Source organism: Cyrtonyx montezumae, unplaced genomic scaffold (genome assembly GCF_038088225.1).
Source record: "Cyrtonyx montezumae isolate F1298 unplaced genomic scaffold, pur_monq_1.0 scaffold_16, whole genome shotgun sequence".
NCBI lineage: Eukaryota > Metazoa > Chordata > Aves > Galliformes > Odontophoridae > Cyrtonyx > Cyrtonyx montezumae.
The window spans coordinates 9,555,138-9,572,402 of record NW_027071892.1 but is presented as its reverse complement, the minus strand read 5'-3'; the positions used below and the strand labels follow the sequence as shown (position 1 = coordinate 9,572,402).

At 46.4% G+C, this 17,265-nt stretch overlaps 2 protein-coding genes and 1 non-coding gene across 3 annotated transcripts; 2 read left to right on the top strand and 1 right to left on the bottom strand.

Moving 5' to 3' along the window:
- The first annotated feature begins 286 nt into the window (after window positions 1–286).
- LOC136046488 (small nucleolar RNA ACA64) lies at window positions 287–415 on the top strand. The gene has a single exon (XR_010621987.1). It is a non-coding gene; the product is annotated as a small nucleolar RNA ACA64 (small nucleolar RNA).
- Window positions 416–856: 441 nt separating this feature from the next.
- On the top strand, window positions 857–10,579 carry TBL3 (transducin beta like 3). Its single transcript, XM_065732708.1, has 22 exons — window positions 857–896; window positions 1,019–1,070; window positions 1,155–1,250; window positions 1,479–1,526; window positions 2,075–2,216; window positions 2,658–2,742; window positions 2,913–3,083; window positions 3,300–3,375; window positions 3,835–3,931; window positions 4,212–4,417; window positions 4,780–4,921; window positions 5,436–5,494; window positions 5,773–5,876; window positions 6,537–6,687; window positions 6,829–7,059; window positions 7,233–7,303; window positions 7,932–8,088; window positions 8,518–8,576; window positions 9,060–9,163; window positions 9,542–9,613; window positions 9,752–9,910; window positions 10,415–10,579. The coding sequence occupies exons 1-22, from the start codon at window positions 859–861 to the stop codon at window positions 10,525–10,527; spliced, it is 2,433 nt and encodes an 810-aa protein (XP_065588780.1). The 5' UTR covers window positions 857–858; the 3' UTR covers window positions 10,528–10,579.
- Window positions 10,580–11,834: 1,255 nt separating this feature from the next.
- NOXO1 (NADPH oxidase organizer 1) lies at window positions 11,835–15,194 on the bottom strand. The gene is made up of 8 exons (XM_065733028.1): window positions 15,147–15,194; window positions 14,652–14,732; window positions 14,484–14,559; window positions 13,897–14,077; window positions 13,454–13,647; window positions 12,901–13,014; window positions 12,614–12,731; window positions 11,835–12,465 (listed from the first exon to the last, which is right to left on the bottom strand). Exons 1-8 carry the CDS (start codon window positions 15,165–15,167, stop codon window positions 11,835–11,837), a joined length of 1,416 nt encoding a protein of 471 aa, XP_065589100.1. The 5' UTR covers window positions 15,168–15,194.
- Between the last annotated feature and the right edge of the window lie 2,071 nt (window positions 15,195–17,265).

The following is a 17,265-nucleotide window of genomic DNA, read 5'->3' as shown; positions in this document are numbered from 1 at the left end:
CCCGCTGGGAGCTGTGCGCACGCGCCGCTGTTACGCATGCGTGGTACTCATGGCATAAAAGCGCGCGCACGTGGGGCTTTGGCTCTGAGAAGATAAAGAGGTGGGTCGGGTGGGTTTGTCTTGGGTGCACGGGCAGCGTTTAGTTGCGTTTTTTTTTTCCTTTTATCTTTTAGTTATCTTTTAGTAGTCTTGGGAGTTTTTAAGCCTTTGTTCAGTGCCTGTTTGTGTTATAGGCCGCTCCGGTAGCGGGTGGGTGCAGAATGAGGGATGGAAAGGGGCTTTTGGCACAGTCTGAAAATCACCTGCGGTCTCCCGTGGCCCCCGGTGAGATAACCGTGCCGACAGCATAGGGAACATCAAAGCTTATTGCCCACGGTGTCGGTGTGTGGGGAATGAAACCCATGTTCCCACAATTTCTATGATGGACTCTGGGGGCGGGGGCGGGTGAGAGCCGCGTGTGAGCGCTGTGCATCTCCCTTTAGGTACAGCAGCACAGCTGGGATCCTTCCTGTGAAGGTGAGACGGAGAGTGCGTTCGTGAGGAGGATGGTAGGGGACGTACAGCTGAAGAAACTCGGAATCGCGTTGAATTTTCACAAAGAAACATTTGTATGCGTTGGGGCTGAGTGTTTTCAATAAAAACTTCATTGTTTGAGCGCTTATTGGTGTCGCGTTGTTTGTATTTCCGTGCAGTCCGCAAAAGCCGTCAGGGGTTTGAAGGGCGGGGATATCCTGCTGCAGGACAGCCCGGGCGGAAGTAGCTCCGCGCCTTCCGCTTAGCTTCTACCACGTGGTCGGTTGTGAGTCATTCGCGTGCGCCGGAAGTCCCGCCTTCGCATCCCGGAAGCGGTGGGGCGGCATGGCGGCGGCGGGCAGCGCGGTGCGCTTCAAGAGCAAGTGAGCGGGGCCGGGCCTGCGCTGCGCGGCCGTGGGGCGCTCCTTCGGGAGCGGCCGAGCTGCGCTGCCTCCGCTTTGACGGTTTCTCTACCTGTTTCCCTTTTTTTTTTTAACTCCTTTAGTTACGCCGTCTCGAGGAGAATCGAGCCGTTCTATAAAGGCGGGCGAGTGCAGGTAATGGTCGCCTTCAGCCGCTGCCTCCAGGCGGGGCTGGGTCACCCCTACTGCCCTATCTCATCTCTCCGTCCTGTTCTCCAGGTAAGCCGGGATGGGAAGTTCATGTTCTGCCCCTGCGGGACCAAGCTGAACATAATCGATGTCGATACAGGAGCTCTGCTGCACAGCCTCGAGCAGGTGAGGGAGCCCTGGAGCCTTTCCCGCGGTTCCCGTGCCTTGTGTTTGGTGTGTGCTGGTGCTCTTCGGGGTGGGAGTAGAGGGGGTTGAGAAGTGCAGACCTGGTTGTCCCTAATTATGCGTGTGGTCCTGGCTATGCTCGAGTCTCTATGGCAAAGGGAGGCTTGAGAGCACTCCTAAGCACTGCACAGATGAATAACTGTGGTTTTTTTCCTTTCATTTTTCAAGGATGACCAAGAGGACATCACTTCGTTTGTTCTCAGCCCTGATGGTGAGGTATGTGTGGCTGTATTTGCTTTGTGTTTTCCTTTCTTGGGTCTCCTGGTAAAGCTAATGAAGACTGAGGGATGTTCTGCCTTAAAAGTACCAAGGGAGCTCTGTGGAGTCTGTCATCTCTTCTGGGTTCAGATAGGATACGGGGTTTACTACTGTTTTGTTTTACTGTTATTAATGACAGAAAATGCATCCAGGACAGGAATACTTTAATCTGTTCTGTATATATGGAGAGAGTATATTAGCTGATGTTTCATTTAAATCCAAAGATTTTTCTAGCTGTTTTCCAGTATCTGTGTGTGTGCTGGAACGCTGCAGTTCAGAGCTCCTGGTTTCCTGTTGGTTGTGATGTTTGTCTCTTAGCTTACAAGAGGTCTTTGTGGACACTTGTTAAGTGTTTGATGTATTTCCTAATGTTTTGGAACTAGTCTCATAAATAAGCATTGAGATATTGAGGTTCAAGGTTATTATAGTAAAACATTTGTGTTGTTTGTAAACAGGCACTGAAGGAAGTGTCTGATCTTGCTTTCCTTTGCCTTGTTTTTCCATAGGTTCTTGTGACAGGAAGTCGAGCCCTGCTGCTGAAACAGTGGAACTGGCGGGAGAACAAATGTGTGCGCACGTGGAAAGCAGTGCACGTAGCACCAGTGGCTACCATGGTCCTTGATTCTACTTCAACATTGTTAGCCACAGGTACAATCCTATCTGAGCCCAGCTCTGTGCAGGGTGAGGTGGTGAGCTCTGTAATCCGTGCTGAATCGAATCAGAAGAAGCTCTATATAGAAAGTGGCTGATTGACAAAGTTCTTCCAGTGTTCTTAAATATACTTAATAAAGTGCTGGTAAATATCAGGGATCTATGAGACAGTGTGGCACAGGAATTCTAAATGTACAGTTAGGACTCCTTGCAGATAAAGGAACAGGTGTGCACTCTAGTGTATTAGTTGTACTTGAAGTTCTCTGTGAATAGTCAGATTTTGTCTAGTTCTCTGTAAGTGTGAAGTGCCCATGAACTAATCTTGGTGTGGATGACTGATTCATTTTTCTTTCTGCTTCCTTTGTTGCTCATTAAATTTTACAGCTGTTGTTGTGTTGGACCTCCTTTCTTCATTCTTACACGCTCTTCTTTTCCAAGGTGGCTGTGACAGCACCATTAAGATCTGGGATATGATCAAGCAGTACTGCACACACAACCTGAAAGGATCTTCGGGTGTTGTACAGTAAGGATGAGCCCTGTTTTTCAGTCACTTAATGCAATATCTTGATACCAAGGTTGTTATAAATTGTCAAATTCTTTCTGTGGAATGAATTTTGATTTAAATGTTGGAGTAATGCAGAGAAGGTGCCTGGCAGTTTATTCCTACTCCATTCAAGTGCATCTTTTCTCTAGTCTTGTTGAGTTCCACCCTGATATCTCCCGTCTGCAACTCTTCTCCTCTTCAATGGACTACAAAATCCGAATCTGGGACCTGAATTCCAGCCAGTGTGTGGGTGTGCTGGATGGCCACTTCAGTGCTGTCACCTCCCTGGCATTCACTGCAGATGGAAGCACACTCATTAGGTAAAAAAGAGATGCAGAAGCTTAACTTTTTCATCACCTTGCCTCTAGGCAGAGATTGGGTGCCTCAGTGAGGCCTGGGTTGGGTGGTTTGTCTTGCAGGGGTAAGAACTGCTAGAAGCATTCAGTCTCAGCTTGACAATGCATTGTGGTCTTCTTTAGAGGGATGCTGAACTTGGTGGAATTTTTTAAGGCTGAAACTGCTTTTTTATCTTGTAGTTCTGGCCGTGATAAAATCTGCATGGTTTGGAACCTGAAAACCAGAGAAAGTAAACGAACTATTCCTATCTATGAGGTGAAATTGCTTTTCTTTTATTCCTTTGAGGTCCTTTGTGGGTTACTGTTTTCTCTGCATATTCTTGTATCTAATGTATAAGTTCCCACGTACGCATAAATATAATGCAGGTTTTTATGTATCATGATGTCAGGCTTCTCTGTCTACTTTCCAAAGGCCTTAAAACTATCTGATGCTGTTTGTTCTCTTTCTGTCCTCGCTTGGCATGGCTGTGTATGGGCACTTTGAAGATATGTGTGCCACCATTGGCCTAGTCCTGGAGAAGGAAGGAGGGACAGTTGCTAGAAAACTTTGTTCTTGCATTGCATCTGCCAGCCTTTCTCAGGCACCTCTGCATTCTGGGGCAGTGTTGCATGGTTTGTGTGCCTCTTGGCATTAACATGCAATTAACACGGCTGCTTGCTGCAGCGGGGCTCTAACCCTTGGTGCTAAACTGGTGTTTGGCCAACTCCCTTGTAGAGCGTGGAAACTGCCATCTTGCTGCCTGAACAGGGAGATTTCTCACAAGTGGGTGTGAAGAAACAAGGGCTGCACTTCCTCACAGCTGGCAGCAAAGGTGAGTGTCCTGTCATGTTGCTGCTGAAGGACTGTGCTTAAGGCACTGTGTGACTGTTATTTCTGGAATGTGTGGTTTGTATGGCAGAGGACTTGGGCTGAATTCTTGGGGATGGAGAGCAAAACCTTCTCCTGATTTCCTCCAATGAAAGCAGATGAGCAGAACTGATCAGGCCTTAAAGCTCTGTAGCTTTTTCCAGTACACAAGGCCAAGCTTTGTTTTATGTTCCTTGGACATTTGATATAACAGTGTCTCTGACATAATTTATATTATTTGTTAGGGATCCTGAAAATCTGGGAAGTTGCCACGGCTGCTTGTGTATACACCCAGCCCGTGCCCTTTGAGCCCATGGAGTCAGAGGAGGAGGCCAGCGAGCACAGCCTGACCCACTGCATGCTTGTACCTGAGAGAAATGAGATTGTTACAGTGTCTGTGGAGCACAACATTCTTTTATATGATGCTCAAACTCTTCAGCTCAGGAAGCAGGTAACAACTTTCAGCCTCTCTCTCTTTTATCCATATTTTGGGGTCAGCTCTGCTTCTAGTGGAAGATTTCTTCTTGAAATAACAAGCTTTATTGTTGAAAGCTTGTTCCTAAACTGTTCCTTGGTTTCAAGCCAGAAAGCCAGTTTCACTGGTGGAGTTGGAGGGATATTGCACAAATTAAGGTCAAATGGAAAGCAGAACAGGTCCAGACAAAAATCCCTTCTGTATTCCAGCTTATGTCTAATAAGATCTTCACATGCAGAATTGAGGGAAAGATAATGGGAATGCAGCCTTACTGAGTATGGCATGATTTATTGCTTCTCTCTATTAAACTGTTTCTGCTTTTTTCTTGCCATCCTCAGCTTGCAGGTTACAATGATGAGGTTCTGGATGTGAAGTTCCTTGGGCCTGGTGATTCTCACATTGTTGTGGCTACCAACAGCCCTCAGCTGAAAGTGTTTGAACTGTCAACATCGCACTGCCAGATCCTCTACGGTCACACAGGTGTGTGTGTGTGGTCAGCTCCAATGTGGGTGGGTGGAAGATGTGAAAGTATTTCTTTATCCTACTTTTTTCACAAGTCTTATGTGGGGACTGGAGTCACTGGGTTCTGTCTGGAGCAGCATCACAACTTTTTTAGGTTGTTTTTATTTCTTGGAAATGTGTGGGGACTGATTTTATTTGTGCACTACTGATTTTGCAATTGCTGGTTTATTTTTATCCAGGTCTGTGAGTTCAATCCTTCTCACTGGCAGTGAGAGCAGTTTAATTTGGAGTTGAGGATGTAGGTATGGGAGTGCTTGCTCTGGATGCTGTTCTGTGCCTACAATGACAGGCCTACATTATTGCCATAAGCAACCTGTCACTTCATAAAGAGCATAAAGAGTGCAGATACGTTCCTGAGTCTCACAAACCCAGCCCTAATCATTGAGCTTTGGACTCTGTACTAATTAATGTATTCCTGTTGTCTGATTTCAGTATTCCTTTGCATCCAGCTGTTTTTTCTTCCTCTGTTTAGAAACGATCCTCGCTTTGGATGTCTTCAGAAAAGGCCTGATGTTTGTAAGCTGTGCTAAGGTGTGTAGGCCTTTTTCTTCATTGAATGAAACTCTTTATTGCTAATGGTCTTTATGGACAGAGTCATCATGTTTCTTTATGGCAGAAATGTTGAGGTGGCATTTATGAATGCTGCATCCCTGAAATACAAGGATCTTCCACTGTTCCTTTTAAATGTTGCTCCTTTGCTTTGATGGATGCAGGCAAAATACAGGCTTGAAAACCACTGAATAGCCAGGTGTATGGATGGTAGTCAGTGTGTGGAGGACTGATCACCTGTCTGTCCTTTCCCATTACAGGACAAAAGCATTCGAGTGTGGCGGATGAATAAAGATGGAAGGGTGTTCTGTGTGGCCCAAGGATTGGGCCATGCTCATGGGGTGGGCGCTGTCTCTTGCTCAAGGTAATAAAAGTCAAAGTTTTACCTTTGCAAGCATGATTCATGGCTGCTTTGCTGGTCCTCAGCAAATGTTTTGGTGAATGTCTGCTTCTGAATAATACTGTTTGTCACGTTTGAATCCAGCTTGTCACGGTGCTGTGAGTTGAAGGAAGAATGTTTGTGATTTTCTTTCTTTGGATGCACGTTTGTCCATAAGTTGTGAAGCTTGTGTTTGTCAGTCTGTCTTCTGTTTGGCTTAAAGAGCAGCAGCTGCTTAATTACGTGGATAAAGCTCAAGTAATTTGGAGAGAAGGACTTGGGAATAGAGGCAGTGTGCCTATCAAGGTGCTTGCTTGAATAGAATATCTGTTTATCAGCTCATCTACTTTTTGTGTGCTGCCTACCAGCCTGGAAAGCCCAGCTTGTTCAGAAGTCACCATATACCTTAGTGTGTAAATGAGGAAAGCTAGCACTGCTTTTGGATAATGGCTGAATTGATGGAGGTTATCACAGGGACTTGAGTCAAATGGAAGATGACTTGAAAAAGCACTCACACTCTGTTTCATGTCACAGCAGAGTGACTGTTTAGATTCCAGGAGGGGAGAAAGCCTTTTCTCAGTACAGTGGGAAACACTGCTTTGCTTTCTTCCACTTGACGTGATTTTATTTTTCCTCTTCTTTCAGGCTGAAAGAAAGCTTTATAGTGACCAGCAGCCAGGACTGCACAATAAAGGTGTGGAATATCCCAGAATCTCTCACTTCCAAAGCAAAAGCAGCCTTCATCTCCAGCCCAGAAACCCTTCATGCACAAGTGACAGAGAGAGGTCATGACAAGGTGAAGCTCCACCTGATGTGAGAGCATATTTTTAGTACTTAAGTGCTCTCCTGTTTTATACCCTGCAATTCCTAGCTGTCCAACAGCAAAAACAAAGACTTGAACTGCTTTGCTCTCTCTGTACTTGTGTGACTTTGCTAGGACATAAACAGTGTGGCCGTTTCCCCAAATGACAAGCTCATTGCCACGGGCTCACAGGATCGGCTGGCCAAGCTGTGGTCCTGCTCTGATTGCTCTTTGCTGGGTGTGTTCACTGGACATAAGCGTGGCATCTGGTGTGTGCAGTTCTCTCCAGTGGATCAGATTTTGGCCACCTCTTCAGCAGATGGAACCCTAAAACTTTGGGGTCTTCAGGACTTCAGTTGTTTGAAGGTAATGAGAGCTCAGGCTGCCCTATGCTCTGTACAACTTTTGCATAGTACAGAGATAGGTATATTCCAAAAAATCAATCTGGGCTGTGGGAGTAAATATTCCCTTGAAAGAGGACCCACTTTGAAAACCTGGTAACAATTCTAATGCTCTGGAGCTTCTTTCTTATTTTCCAGACCTTTGAAGGTCATGATGCCTCTGTACTGAAGATCATTTTTGTGAGCCGAGGAACACAGCTGCTCAGTGGGTAAGTGCTTACATCAGAAGCCAGAATCCTAGCTGGTATAAGCAGCAAGAGATCAGTGCAGTGCAGTAGATTTAGTTTTAGAAAGGCTGATAGGAAGGTGCCGTGTTTATGCCACGTGGCAGAGATGTGGCTTGTTTTCCTCTCCCCTGGTTACACCACAGGTTCCATTTAGCACCACTGACATTGCTGGGTTAGTGACATGCATCATAGGTAGAGCTAAGAATGCACTTCACCCTACTGCTTTTGCTGAGGCTAGAGTGGCCAGGGCTCTTCCTGTTAGCTGCAGAGGGTTTGGTCTCCAGGTGGAAGCAGGAAAGAGTGCAGTGTATGTGTGAATTGCCCTTCCTCATGGAAAGGCTGAAACGTAACAGACCAGAAACACCCAACAGAGCATATGAAGAAGTGTAGGTTATGGGGCATTCCGAGGTGGAATCACCCGAGGGGATGCTAGTACTACAGGGAACAGGTTGGGATTCCTAAGATCTCTCAAGATATTTGGTTGATTCTGCTCATACTTGATAGGCATTGGGTTGAGTTTATTCAATATTTTCAGGTGGGGCAGAATAAGATTGGATCTGTCCAGTGATTTTTCTGAATTTGTGTTTCTGTTCTCTTTCTCTCCTAAAAGTGGTTCTGATGGTCTCTTAAAACTCTGGACAATTAAAACAAATGAGTGTGTAAAAACATTAGATGGCCATGAAGATAAAATCTGGGGTCTTCACTCTAACAAGCAAGATGACATGGTTGTGACAGCATCCAGTGACTCCTCCATCACACTGTGGAAGGTTTGGTGCAGGGTCTTTGTGTCTCTTCTCTGGGTTAGGAATCAGAATGTGTTTGCGGAGTTCAGGATCTCGATGGTTTGTTCCTCATGGTTTCAGCATGATGCATGTTGTCCTCAATTTGTGCACCTTGCAATTGCATCAGTAAGGCATTTCTTGGATTTTTTAGTTGGTTTGTTCTGGTTTGGGGCTTTTTGGCCCCACTGCATTTCTCCAATTGATGCTTTAAAAGGAGCAGGGGTTGGTCTTTAAGTGGCCTTCCCAACTCTGGTGTTCTAGAGAGAGCTTGGAGGGAATTGTGAGTTGTTGGATTTAAAACATATTACTCATTCTGGAGATCTTGCTGCAGAAACTGATTGGTGACTGATTGCTTGGTGACATTCATCTGAATTAAAGCAAGGTTTGACAAAGTTATATCCTGGTTTGTTGTAGGACGTCACTGAAATTGAACAGGAAGAGGCACAAGCTAAACAGGAGGAGCAGATTATGAAGTAAGTTGATTCTGGGTGGTAGTGGGCTGTGAAAGGAGCACTGTGTCTGGTTAAACTGTCCACACCCAGAGCCATCCAGCTCCCCTTAATTAGAAGACTATGTCCTGTAGAGATTTAGGTGCTGCCATGGCACAAGTAGTCTTCTATGCTTCACAGAAGTATAATTCCTGCAAATCCTTGTTATAATATTGTCGGCTTGATAATGGTTTGGTTTCATGTTTGTGTGCTGCAGAAATAAGTCATGTCACTGCTGAAACCTTTCATTTTGTCCTGCTTCAGCCAGCATAGAGTATCAAGAATCCCTTGAACGTGCCTGGGTAATCATCTCCACAATGAGTACACTGGACCATTCACTGACACACACTATTAACTTCATGCCATTAAACCTCTGTGCAGCATTACTGCCAAATCAGCTCTTTCTGCACTGAATACTGTTCCACCAACCAAATATTTGTCTCATACTCTGACTGATTTGTTTTCCAGAGAACAAGAGCTTTCTAACCTGCTTCATGAGAAGAGGTACCTCAAAGCATTAGGTCTGGCAATCTCCCTGGATCGTCCACACACAGTGTTGATGGTCATTAAAGGTGAGTTCACGTTATACTCTGAATTTTTTTTTCCTGCCCTCTCTGCTTTCCAGAGCATCTCCTCCAGACGTGGGCTGAAATCAGACACAGACTGTGGTGTGAAGTCAAATTGTCTGGAAGCCTTTATTTTACCCTTCTCCTATCGCTCCCATTTACCTGAATGAAAAAAAATCACAGCTGATGACTGCAGTCCCCCCACCTCAGCCCAAGGGTGCATTCTGTAGGGGATGAGATCTCTTATTGAAACTCCTAAAGGTTTGGAACTGTCACAAGGGTTGTTGTTTTTCCACAGAACCCTCAGTGTAGGAGGAAGGCATGGGTTTTGTTCTTGAAATAGTTTTTTTTTCCCTTTCCCTAATCCTTAATTTTTTCTTGTAGCCATCCTCAGGGAAAGTGATGGGAGAAAGCACTTGGAAGAGAACATTGTTCGGTTGCGGAAGGACCAGAAAGGTTTGTTACCGTGTGGTTTAAGGGCTAAAACCTTTCAGATTTGGGGCTTATTTTCCAAAGTGAAATTAAGGCTGAACTGTGAGACAGAAGAGACGTTTTCCTGCACAGCCAATGTGTACAAATGTCCTTCTTCCCTAGAGGCAGTGTTAAGTTTCTTGGTGACATGGAATACGAACTCTCGAAACTGCCACGAAGCTCAAGCTGTCATTGAAACCCTCCTGAAGCACGAAGCACCAGATAACCTCCTGCAGTACTCGGGCATTAAATCTGCTGTGGAGTCCCTGCTGCCATACACTGGTGAGTGGAGCTGCAGGAAGTGCTGGGCAGTGGGCAGGTTAATCCATCCTAGAGCTGCTGGGAGGTGCCTGCGATGATGTGCTGTGAAACTTCATTGTTTGCAGTCCTATCTGCCTGTTGCTCGTGTGAGACCTGAACTCCCTTCCTGTTCTATGCTCTTGGGTGCACAGAGAGGCTCCATCCCTCCACCCCTGGAAGGGTTTGAGGCCAGGTTGGATGTGGGGCTTTGAGCAGTCTGGTCTAGCAGGAGGTGTCCCTGCCTGGGGCAGTGCTGTTGGAAGTAGATGAACTCTGAAGTCTCTTCCAACTCGTGCTGTTCTGTGATCCTGGTGCTGTGTGACTCAGTGCCTCCTGGCCTCTCTTTCTCGGCCTGGACAGTGTTTTTCAGTCTGTGAGGCCTCATGCTGTGAATGCTCCATCTGCTCTCAGAACAGAAGTTTTTGCACCCATTTCTGGTGAACTGCTCCTCTCGTGGTACCAACCATCAGTTTTCTTTCTTTGCAGAGCGCCACTTTCAGAGGCTGGGCCGCCTGCTGCAGGCCTCCATGTTCATTGACTTCATGTGGCAAAACATGAAGCTGGCCGATGTGTCACAGCAGGAAGATGTGATCTTGTGACCCTTCCCTCACCAGCTGCTGTTTCTTGATGGGAGTCTGAACTGCTTTCCCACCAGATGGAATACTCTCATTTTATGATATTGTTTTTAATAGAGTTTCTAAAACAAGACCACTGTTCGGTCTCCCTGGGGTTTAATGAGTGGAGGCCTTCGTTCCTTTGGGTGAGCCGTGGTTCCCCTTTGTATTTTCACAGCCTGAATTTTGAGGCCTCGGCAGCAGGAGTGCTTAGTTTGAAGGAAAGGCCAAATCTGGCTGTGTGCAAGCTGTTTGTCTTCTGTGAATGTACAGACTACAGAGCTGGGAGATACTACTGGCCATGTTGTGTGTATCCTGAAGCTTAGCTAGGTGGTGTGCATAGAGCAGTGTTGCCTAAGTACTGAACGTTCTCTGTACCTGGGCAAAATGCAGGCTGGGCCAAGGCAGATCTCTCACCTTTCCTGCCCCAGAACAGACACGTGGGTGTGATTTTAATTCTCCAGCGAGCAAGTCTGTGAACTACCAAAGCAGCACAGTCTAGATATTTGTGTGCATTTTATTTCAGAGACAAACGTGTAAAACTTACAACAATACAAACACCTTGCAAGTTGGCTGTGTTGTGTGATTCAAAAAAATAACAAACATACATGGGAGACTAAAATCAAAGGTAGCAATATGTCTAAAAGTCCTAGGTTTTCCTATAACTTTTTTCTAACTCAGTTTTAGCAGCTGAGTTTGGTGTAGGAAGCACTGTAGATTTCAGTAACTATCAGTGAGTGAGCTCTGGCCTCAGAGCCAACAAACTGCCCTACAGCCATTTGTTATTTCTGTGCCTGCACAATGTCACTGAGGCAAGGTAAGAGATGAAATTTCTAGGCACTACTGATGGCTTTTTGTCCTCAGCCATTCAGAGGATCCAGCCAATTCATAGATACCTTTGCTGACCAGTTTTCTACTACCCAAGTGCATGTAACCTTAAAGTAAAAAATTAAATAGAAGTTAAATAGATATATTCCAGGGATTCAGATGAATCCTGTTCTCATGTCTGTAGCTATGGTTTCACTCCTTTGTTTTCCAACAGTCAAGTAGTCACAGTGTGGGGATTAATGCAAAAAATTTGTGACTTTTGTAGATGATGATGTAAGATAAATAAGTGCCCAAGGGTTGGGAACTGAGCCCTAAGTGACCTATGTTAAACAGGAGCTGCTAGATCTTACTGCAGCTCTGTTAGTAACAGTGGTGTGCCCCAATTGAAGCTCCCTGGCATGGTGTGCAAGCTACAGCTGTAACCCAGCAAAGGCATGTCTGCAAGCCTTGAAAGCAATGGGGCCCTAGTGAGCACTGGGCAGGGGATGCAAGGCCTGAAGGGGTGGGCAGGTGGCTGAGTGCTGCAGCGCCCGCCTGGTGACTGTGGTGCACCTCTGGAGGATCTCATGGGCTGAGGGGCGCGTGGGCACCTTGGGGGCACCAGTGGGCACCTCTGGGTCAGCGAGGGAGCTTAGGTCAGCAGCAGATGGCTCCACGAAGCCTGAGTCGTTCCTGTCCTTGTGGGTGAGGCGTGGGGATTTGCTGCTGCGCGTGCCTGAGGTGTGCCCCAAGACTGGGCTCACTGCTTGCTCCACTTCAGGCAGAGACCTGGACAAGTCCGGCTTCAAGTTCAGCACACTGCTGGGCTCACTGCCTGAGCTGAGCGAGGAGCTGTCAGACTCTGGGTCTGACATGGAGATGACCCTGGGCAGAGACTGTGATCTGCTCCTCGAGCTCACATCCTCATCACTGCAGTCCCCAAAGGTGCAGTTTTGTGCTGTGCTCTCTCCCAGAGGCTGGGGAGCCAGAACGGAGGAGCAGAGGTTGGGTGTGGAGATGTGGAGCCCACTGCCCATGATGGTCTGCAGCCTGTGGTGGGGGTTCTTGTAGGCCTGGAGACACATGGAGGGCATGTAGCCTGTGCGCCCGTTGTAGCTGAGGAGGAATGGGGAAAAGAAACACTGAACGGAGGGGCTCTTCTGGTCTGGACAAAAGCTGAGGAGCACACAAGGCCTGTGTGCACACAGGGCATCATGATGGGGAAAGTATTCATCTCAAACCAGCTCTGGAGAAGTCTCCTTACCGGATGAGCCACCAGCCATTGTCAGATCTCCTGACCACCTCCACGACCACACCGTTGTTCAGAGAGAGCTCGTCTGCCTTCTGCGACTCATAGGGCTGCATGACGAAGTACAGGCTGCCTGGGGGGAGAAGGGGAGGCCGCGTTGTCTTACGGAGGGAAAGCTGGGCAAGAATTTTGCCCAACTGCACAACCCCAGGCCTAGGGAGACTCAGAACCCATTTTCTGAAGGATGAGCAAGGTGTGATGCTGAACCCAGAATTGCTGCCTCAGGGCAGAAGCAGACTCACCCTCCTCGTCTGAGCTCCCAACATTCTGGGTGTCCTTGTGGACACTGATCTCTTCCAGGTATGAGGCTGGGAACCATGCTATCTGCTTATCCGCATTTTCCACAAGCCACCACCCTGCAGCAAAGAGCAGAACAAAGATTGTAAAGCCTGCAGAAAGCAGGGAGATTATCAATAATATCCCAGGGCATGGGCACAGATGGGGCCATAGGCAGATGTTCTGCAGATCAGCTCAGTGTTGACATTTGGCAGCACTCTCTTTAGACCAGGGTGCACCATCTAAGTGTGTTGGGCTCTGCAAAGTGTGAAAAGCTTTCTGCTGGGTATAACGCCTTACGTCTCAGCTCAGACACATGCATCCCTTGATTAGAAAAGGACAGACAACTTGTTTCCTCCTGAGTAAATCCAGGTAAGCACCCTACGTGTACCAACATCACCCATGTGCTTGATCTTACAGCCTAAATATTTGCTGATATTTGCTAAATATTTGCCTTAAATCAACCCAGAAATCTTTCAGCATCCATCCCTGAAATTGAAGGATCCTTATCAAACCTACCAGTCATGTCCTTCAGTAACACTTCAACTATTTCCTTCTTAGCAACTTTGAAACTCTTGTTCTTTGTGTCTTTGGTTTCAAAGGTTTCGATGCAGCGGTAGCTCTGAGACACCTGAGGGTACGTAATGGAGAGCTGCTGCTGCTGCACCTCTTTCTTCTTTTCCCCTCCAATTTCTGACGGCATAATCACAACACTGAAAAGCAAAGTTTGATGTTGGTTTACTAGAAGTTCCTATGGAAGGCTGTCAAGTGTTAATTTCAGTAAAATTGTGGTTTAATTACTAGGCTAAGAACAGCTTCGATATCAAAACAGGAGTAAACGTTCCAGTAGAATATCTCTGCTCTTCTGCCCCAAAAATGTAACCAGTACTTCTATCTGTAGTCTATAACATTTCTATTTTATGAAGATACACAAACAAAAAAATACAAATAAGATTTCACACCTGTCTTCAGGAAAGCAAGGATCGAGGTCTTGAGTTTGTGCCTTGAAAAACTGAATCACATCTTCACCCTGGGAGATTTTAGCATCCAGTTTCAGCAGTTCCTGTGAGTAAGTTTCCAGTGATTTCAGTCGCTCCAGGGACCTGTTTATCTTCCCACTCTTTCTCTGCTTTCCATTTGCATCTTTAAAATAACAAGAGCAAAGCTGATGCAAGACAGTATAGCAGACCTGGATCAGAGCAGCATCTCGTTTGAGCGTGGCTATGCCCCACTTATCACGCCCCCACCCAAAGCATACACACCTGCCTCTGCCTCATTATTTTTAATAGCTCCTGATAGTATTTTTGCATATCTAAAATTTGTCTTATTTTGTGTGTAAACATTATTGTGAGCCCTGAGCCAATACAAGTGTAGTACTCATCCACCGTGTGCATTTTCTTCATCTACCAAGTGCATTTATCTCTAAAAGCAGGTGTTTCCATGCTATTTTAAGTCAGTGATGGCCAGTGACTAAAGTCTGTCATCCATTACAGCTGTTCCCAATGGCTCTGTTGTATCTGTTGGTCCCTCAGTGAGTTTTCCTGCTTACCTTTAAACCTGGGTATAGTCCGATCTGATCTCCTGAGCGATCCGCTCTCAATGGGGAATTTTCTCTTCAGCTCTTTCTAAAAGTGAGACGAAGCTGTGATTAGGGATGCTGAGCTCCTTCCTCCCTCCCCAGGATGTGGATGTTATTTTCAGGGACATATTAACTTACGTGGAATCTCTTAAATTCTTCAAGTGTGCGGTAGATGAGAATGTTGTTTTGATCTGACCAGGACACAAACATCATGTACTTCTGGAAAAACAGAAGAGAAAAGGAATGCAACCTTATCACAGTGTTCAATATTGGATGCTTTCAAGCAATGAGCAGTTGGCAGCATCAGTGGTTTAGGTTTTATTCTGCACTGGCAAATAGTCACATGAGAAATGAAATTAAAAACTAAACTTGCACAAATATTTCCTTAATTTTAGGGTTCCAAATGAGCACTCATTGTTAAAAACAGAAAGGAAGTCAGAAACTGTGAAGAGGAAAACAGCAGAGTCCGAAATGACTATTTTCTTATGAGATAGACAATTACAAACAAGTCTAAGGGACCTGTGTCCTGGGTAATAACACTTTAATTAAACACTGAAGGATAAAGAGCATGCAGACTCCTGAAATAACTAAAAATAAATAACATTTAGGGGGAAAAAAATCAGGTTCAAATACCTTCTGCTTTCTGCACTGCATCAAGCCTACAGCCTTCACGTCCACTGGGAACCGGCTCATCTTCCCACGCTGAGTCCTGCAGCTGGAGGCTGAGCAGGGTACAGCCTCCTGCAGCTTAAATACATCGGGGCCACAGGGAGGACACTGACTCCTTCCCTGCTTCCTCCTCCACCCAGCAGCTCGAGGAAAAACTCTCATTTTGCAATTATCACGTGCCTTTTCCTTGCTCCCCTGCCTTTCATGTGCAAATATAGATGGTGGGGGCATAGTTCAGGGAGCTGGGGAAAAGCGCCTTATCTTATCACATCCTTTGGAGAGTGCTGCCAGTAAATGGCCCGTCCCTGCTAGCAGGCCAATTTGTCATCCCTAGGTTCATCATTTCTGGGTTTCTATCATCCCTGGGTTTCTGTTGTCACTGGGTTCATCATCCCCTGATGTTAGCAGAGCCCTCTGGGCAGCAGCAGCTACTCTCAGGCAGTGCAGTGCATTTCCATCAATAGATGCATTTATGGCTCTGCTGCACCAGCACCCTTACGGGAACGACCTGCAGCCATAACAGCTTGGGCTGCAAACACAGCAGACCCCAGAGCCGATCACAAACGTGGTTGTAAAGCACGAGTTAGACGGGATTTCATGTGTGTGCCAGCTGCTACAAATCTCTCTTCTTCACTAATTATTCCTACATGGTAAGTAAAAGGTGCTTGACTTCAAAAAGAGCCCTGGTAGCCCTATCTATGTTTACTTGCTCTCAGGACGTGGGAAATATTGATGCCACAGCAAAGGAGGAATAGGCCCTAGGGGCTTAAATGAAGAAATCCCAAAGCTTTTCACATGCAAATATGCAATGTAAATGTGCTCAGCCTAAAGCATCCTGCTGTCCTGCCTCAGGCCTGGGCATCCACCTGCGCCCAGTGTAATGGACATGTAAAGGAGGTGGAGAACCCCATGTGGGAACCCATCTCCACCCAAGGGTCGCACAACAGCACAGCACAGCCTGCCTGGTGGGAAAAACCGAGCAAGGAGATGGATGGGCTTCATTGCAGCAATACAACTCCTTGCTGCCCTCAGGCACTGCCTGGTCAGTAATTACAGCCCTGGAAGGCCGTCCTCTCCCTGACCTGTGGCTGTGGCACGCCTCAGGTTATGGCTTGGTCGAGGGGCATCTGTGTGATCTGGCCGCTTCCCCTGCTCCCTCTCCCTTCTTTGATGAAGCCTGAATAGAATCATTATCATTACTGGAGCCCAAATGGACAGGCTTAGCCCTGCCTTCCCTTTCATTTTCCAATTACACAGGGCTTCTTAAATCCCTCAGAAACAGGTGCAAAGGACTTTTCATCTATTTAAAAAAAAATTGTAATCAAGCAAGACACAAACTCCCATTGGGAAGTCAGACAAGATGACTTTTGAGCAGATACACCAGTCATGGTGACTTTGTCCCTGCTGGGAACAAAGGAAATACGTTGGTTCAGTCTGATCTATTGCTTCTGGACCCCTGTTCTCCTTTGGGAAGGAAGAGTTGTACAGTGAGTGCTTCAGTCCCATGCATGTATCTGGTGGGAAAACCCCTTCCCTGCTTTCTCTGGGGCACTCCCTGCCTGACAGGGCGACACAAAGGCTGCTGTACAAGGCGGACTTGCTGCACCAGGGTCAGATCCTCCATCTCTGCTTGCAGCTGGTCCAGCAAAGTGATGTGCTGTTAAACCTGGTTGGCATTTGTGTCAAGAGAAGATCTTTGTATTCGCAAGGGTGGTTCTTTATGGCTGTTAGCAATTGTAAGTCACCAGTGGAGGTGGCAGCTTCTTCAGCTGTGCTCCAGGAGGGGGCCATGCACGCTGGTGTCATTGCATGGCAAACACCAAGCAAAAGACATTGTGTTGGTTTTCTGTCCCAGAGTAAACACAAAGCACAATGCATTTCCAAAAGTGTAAAGGCTTAAAAGTGTTTACCCAAAATGGGAGAAGCCAAAGACAATCGAAGTCTTCAGAAAATCTGAACTCTCATTGAATACCGCTGGAGGAAGTTCAGATACATTTTCATTCTATGTCTGCAAATACTGCAATTGCCAGTAAAACAAGAGGAGTAGGTGATGGCCTCGTTTTCAACGATCCCAAAGGCTTTG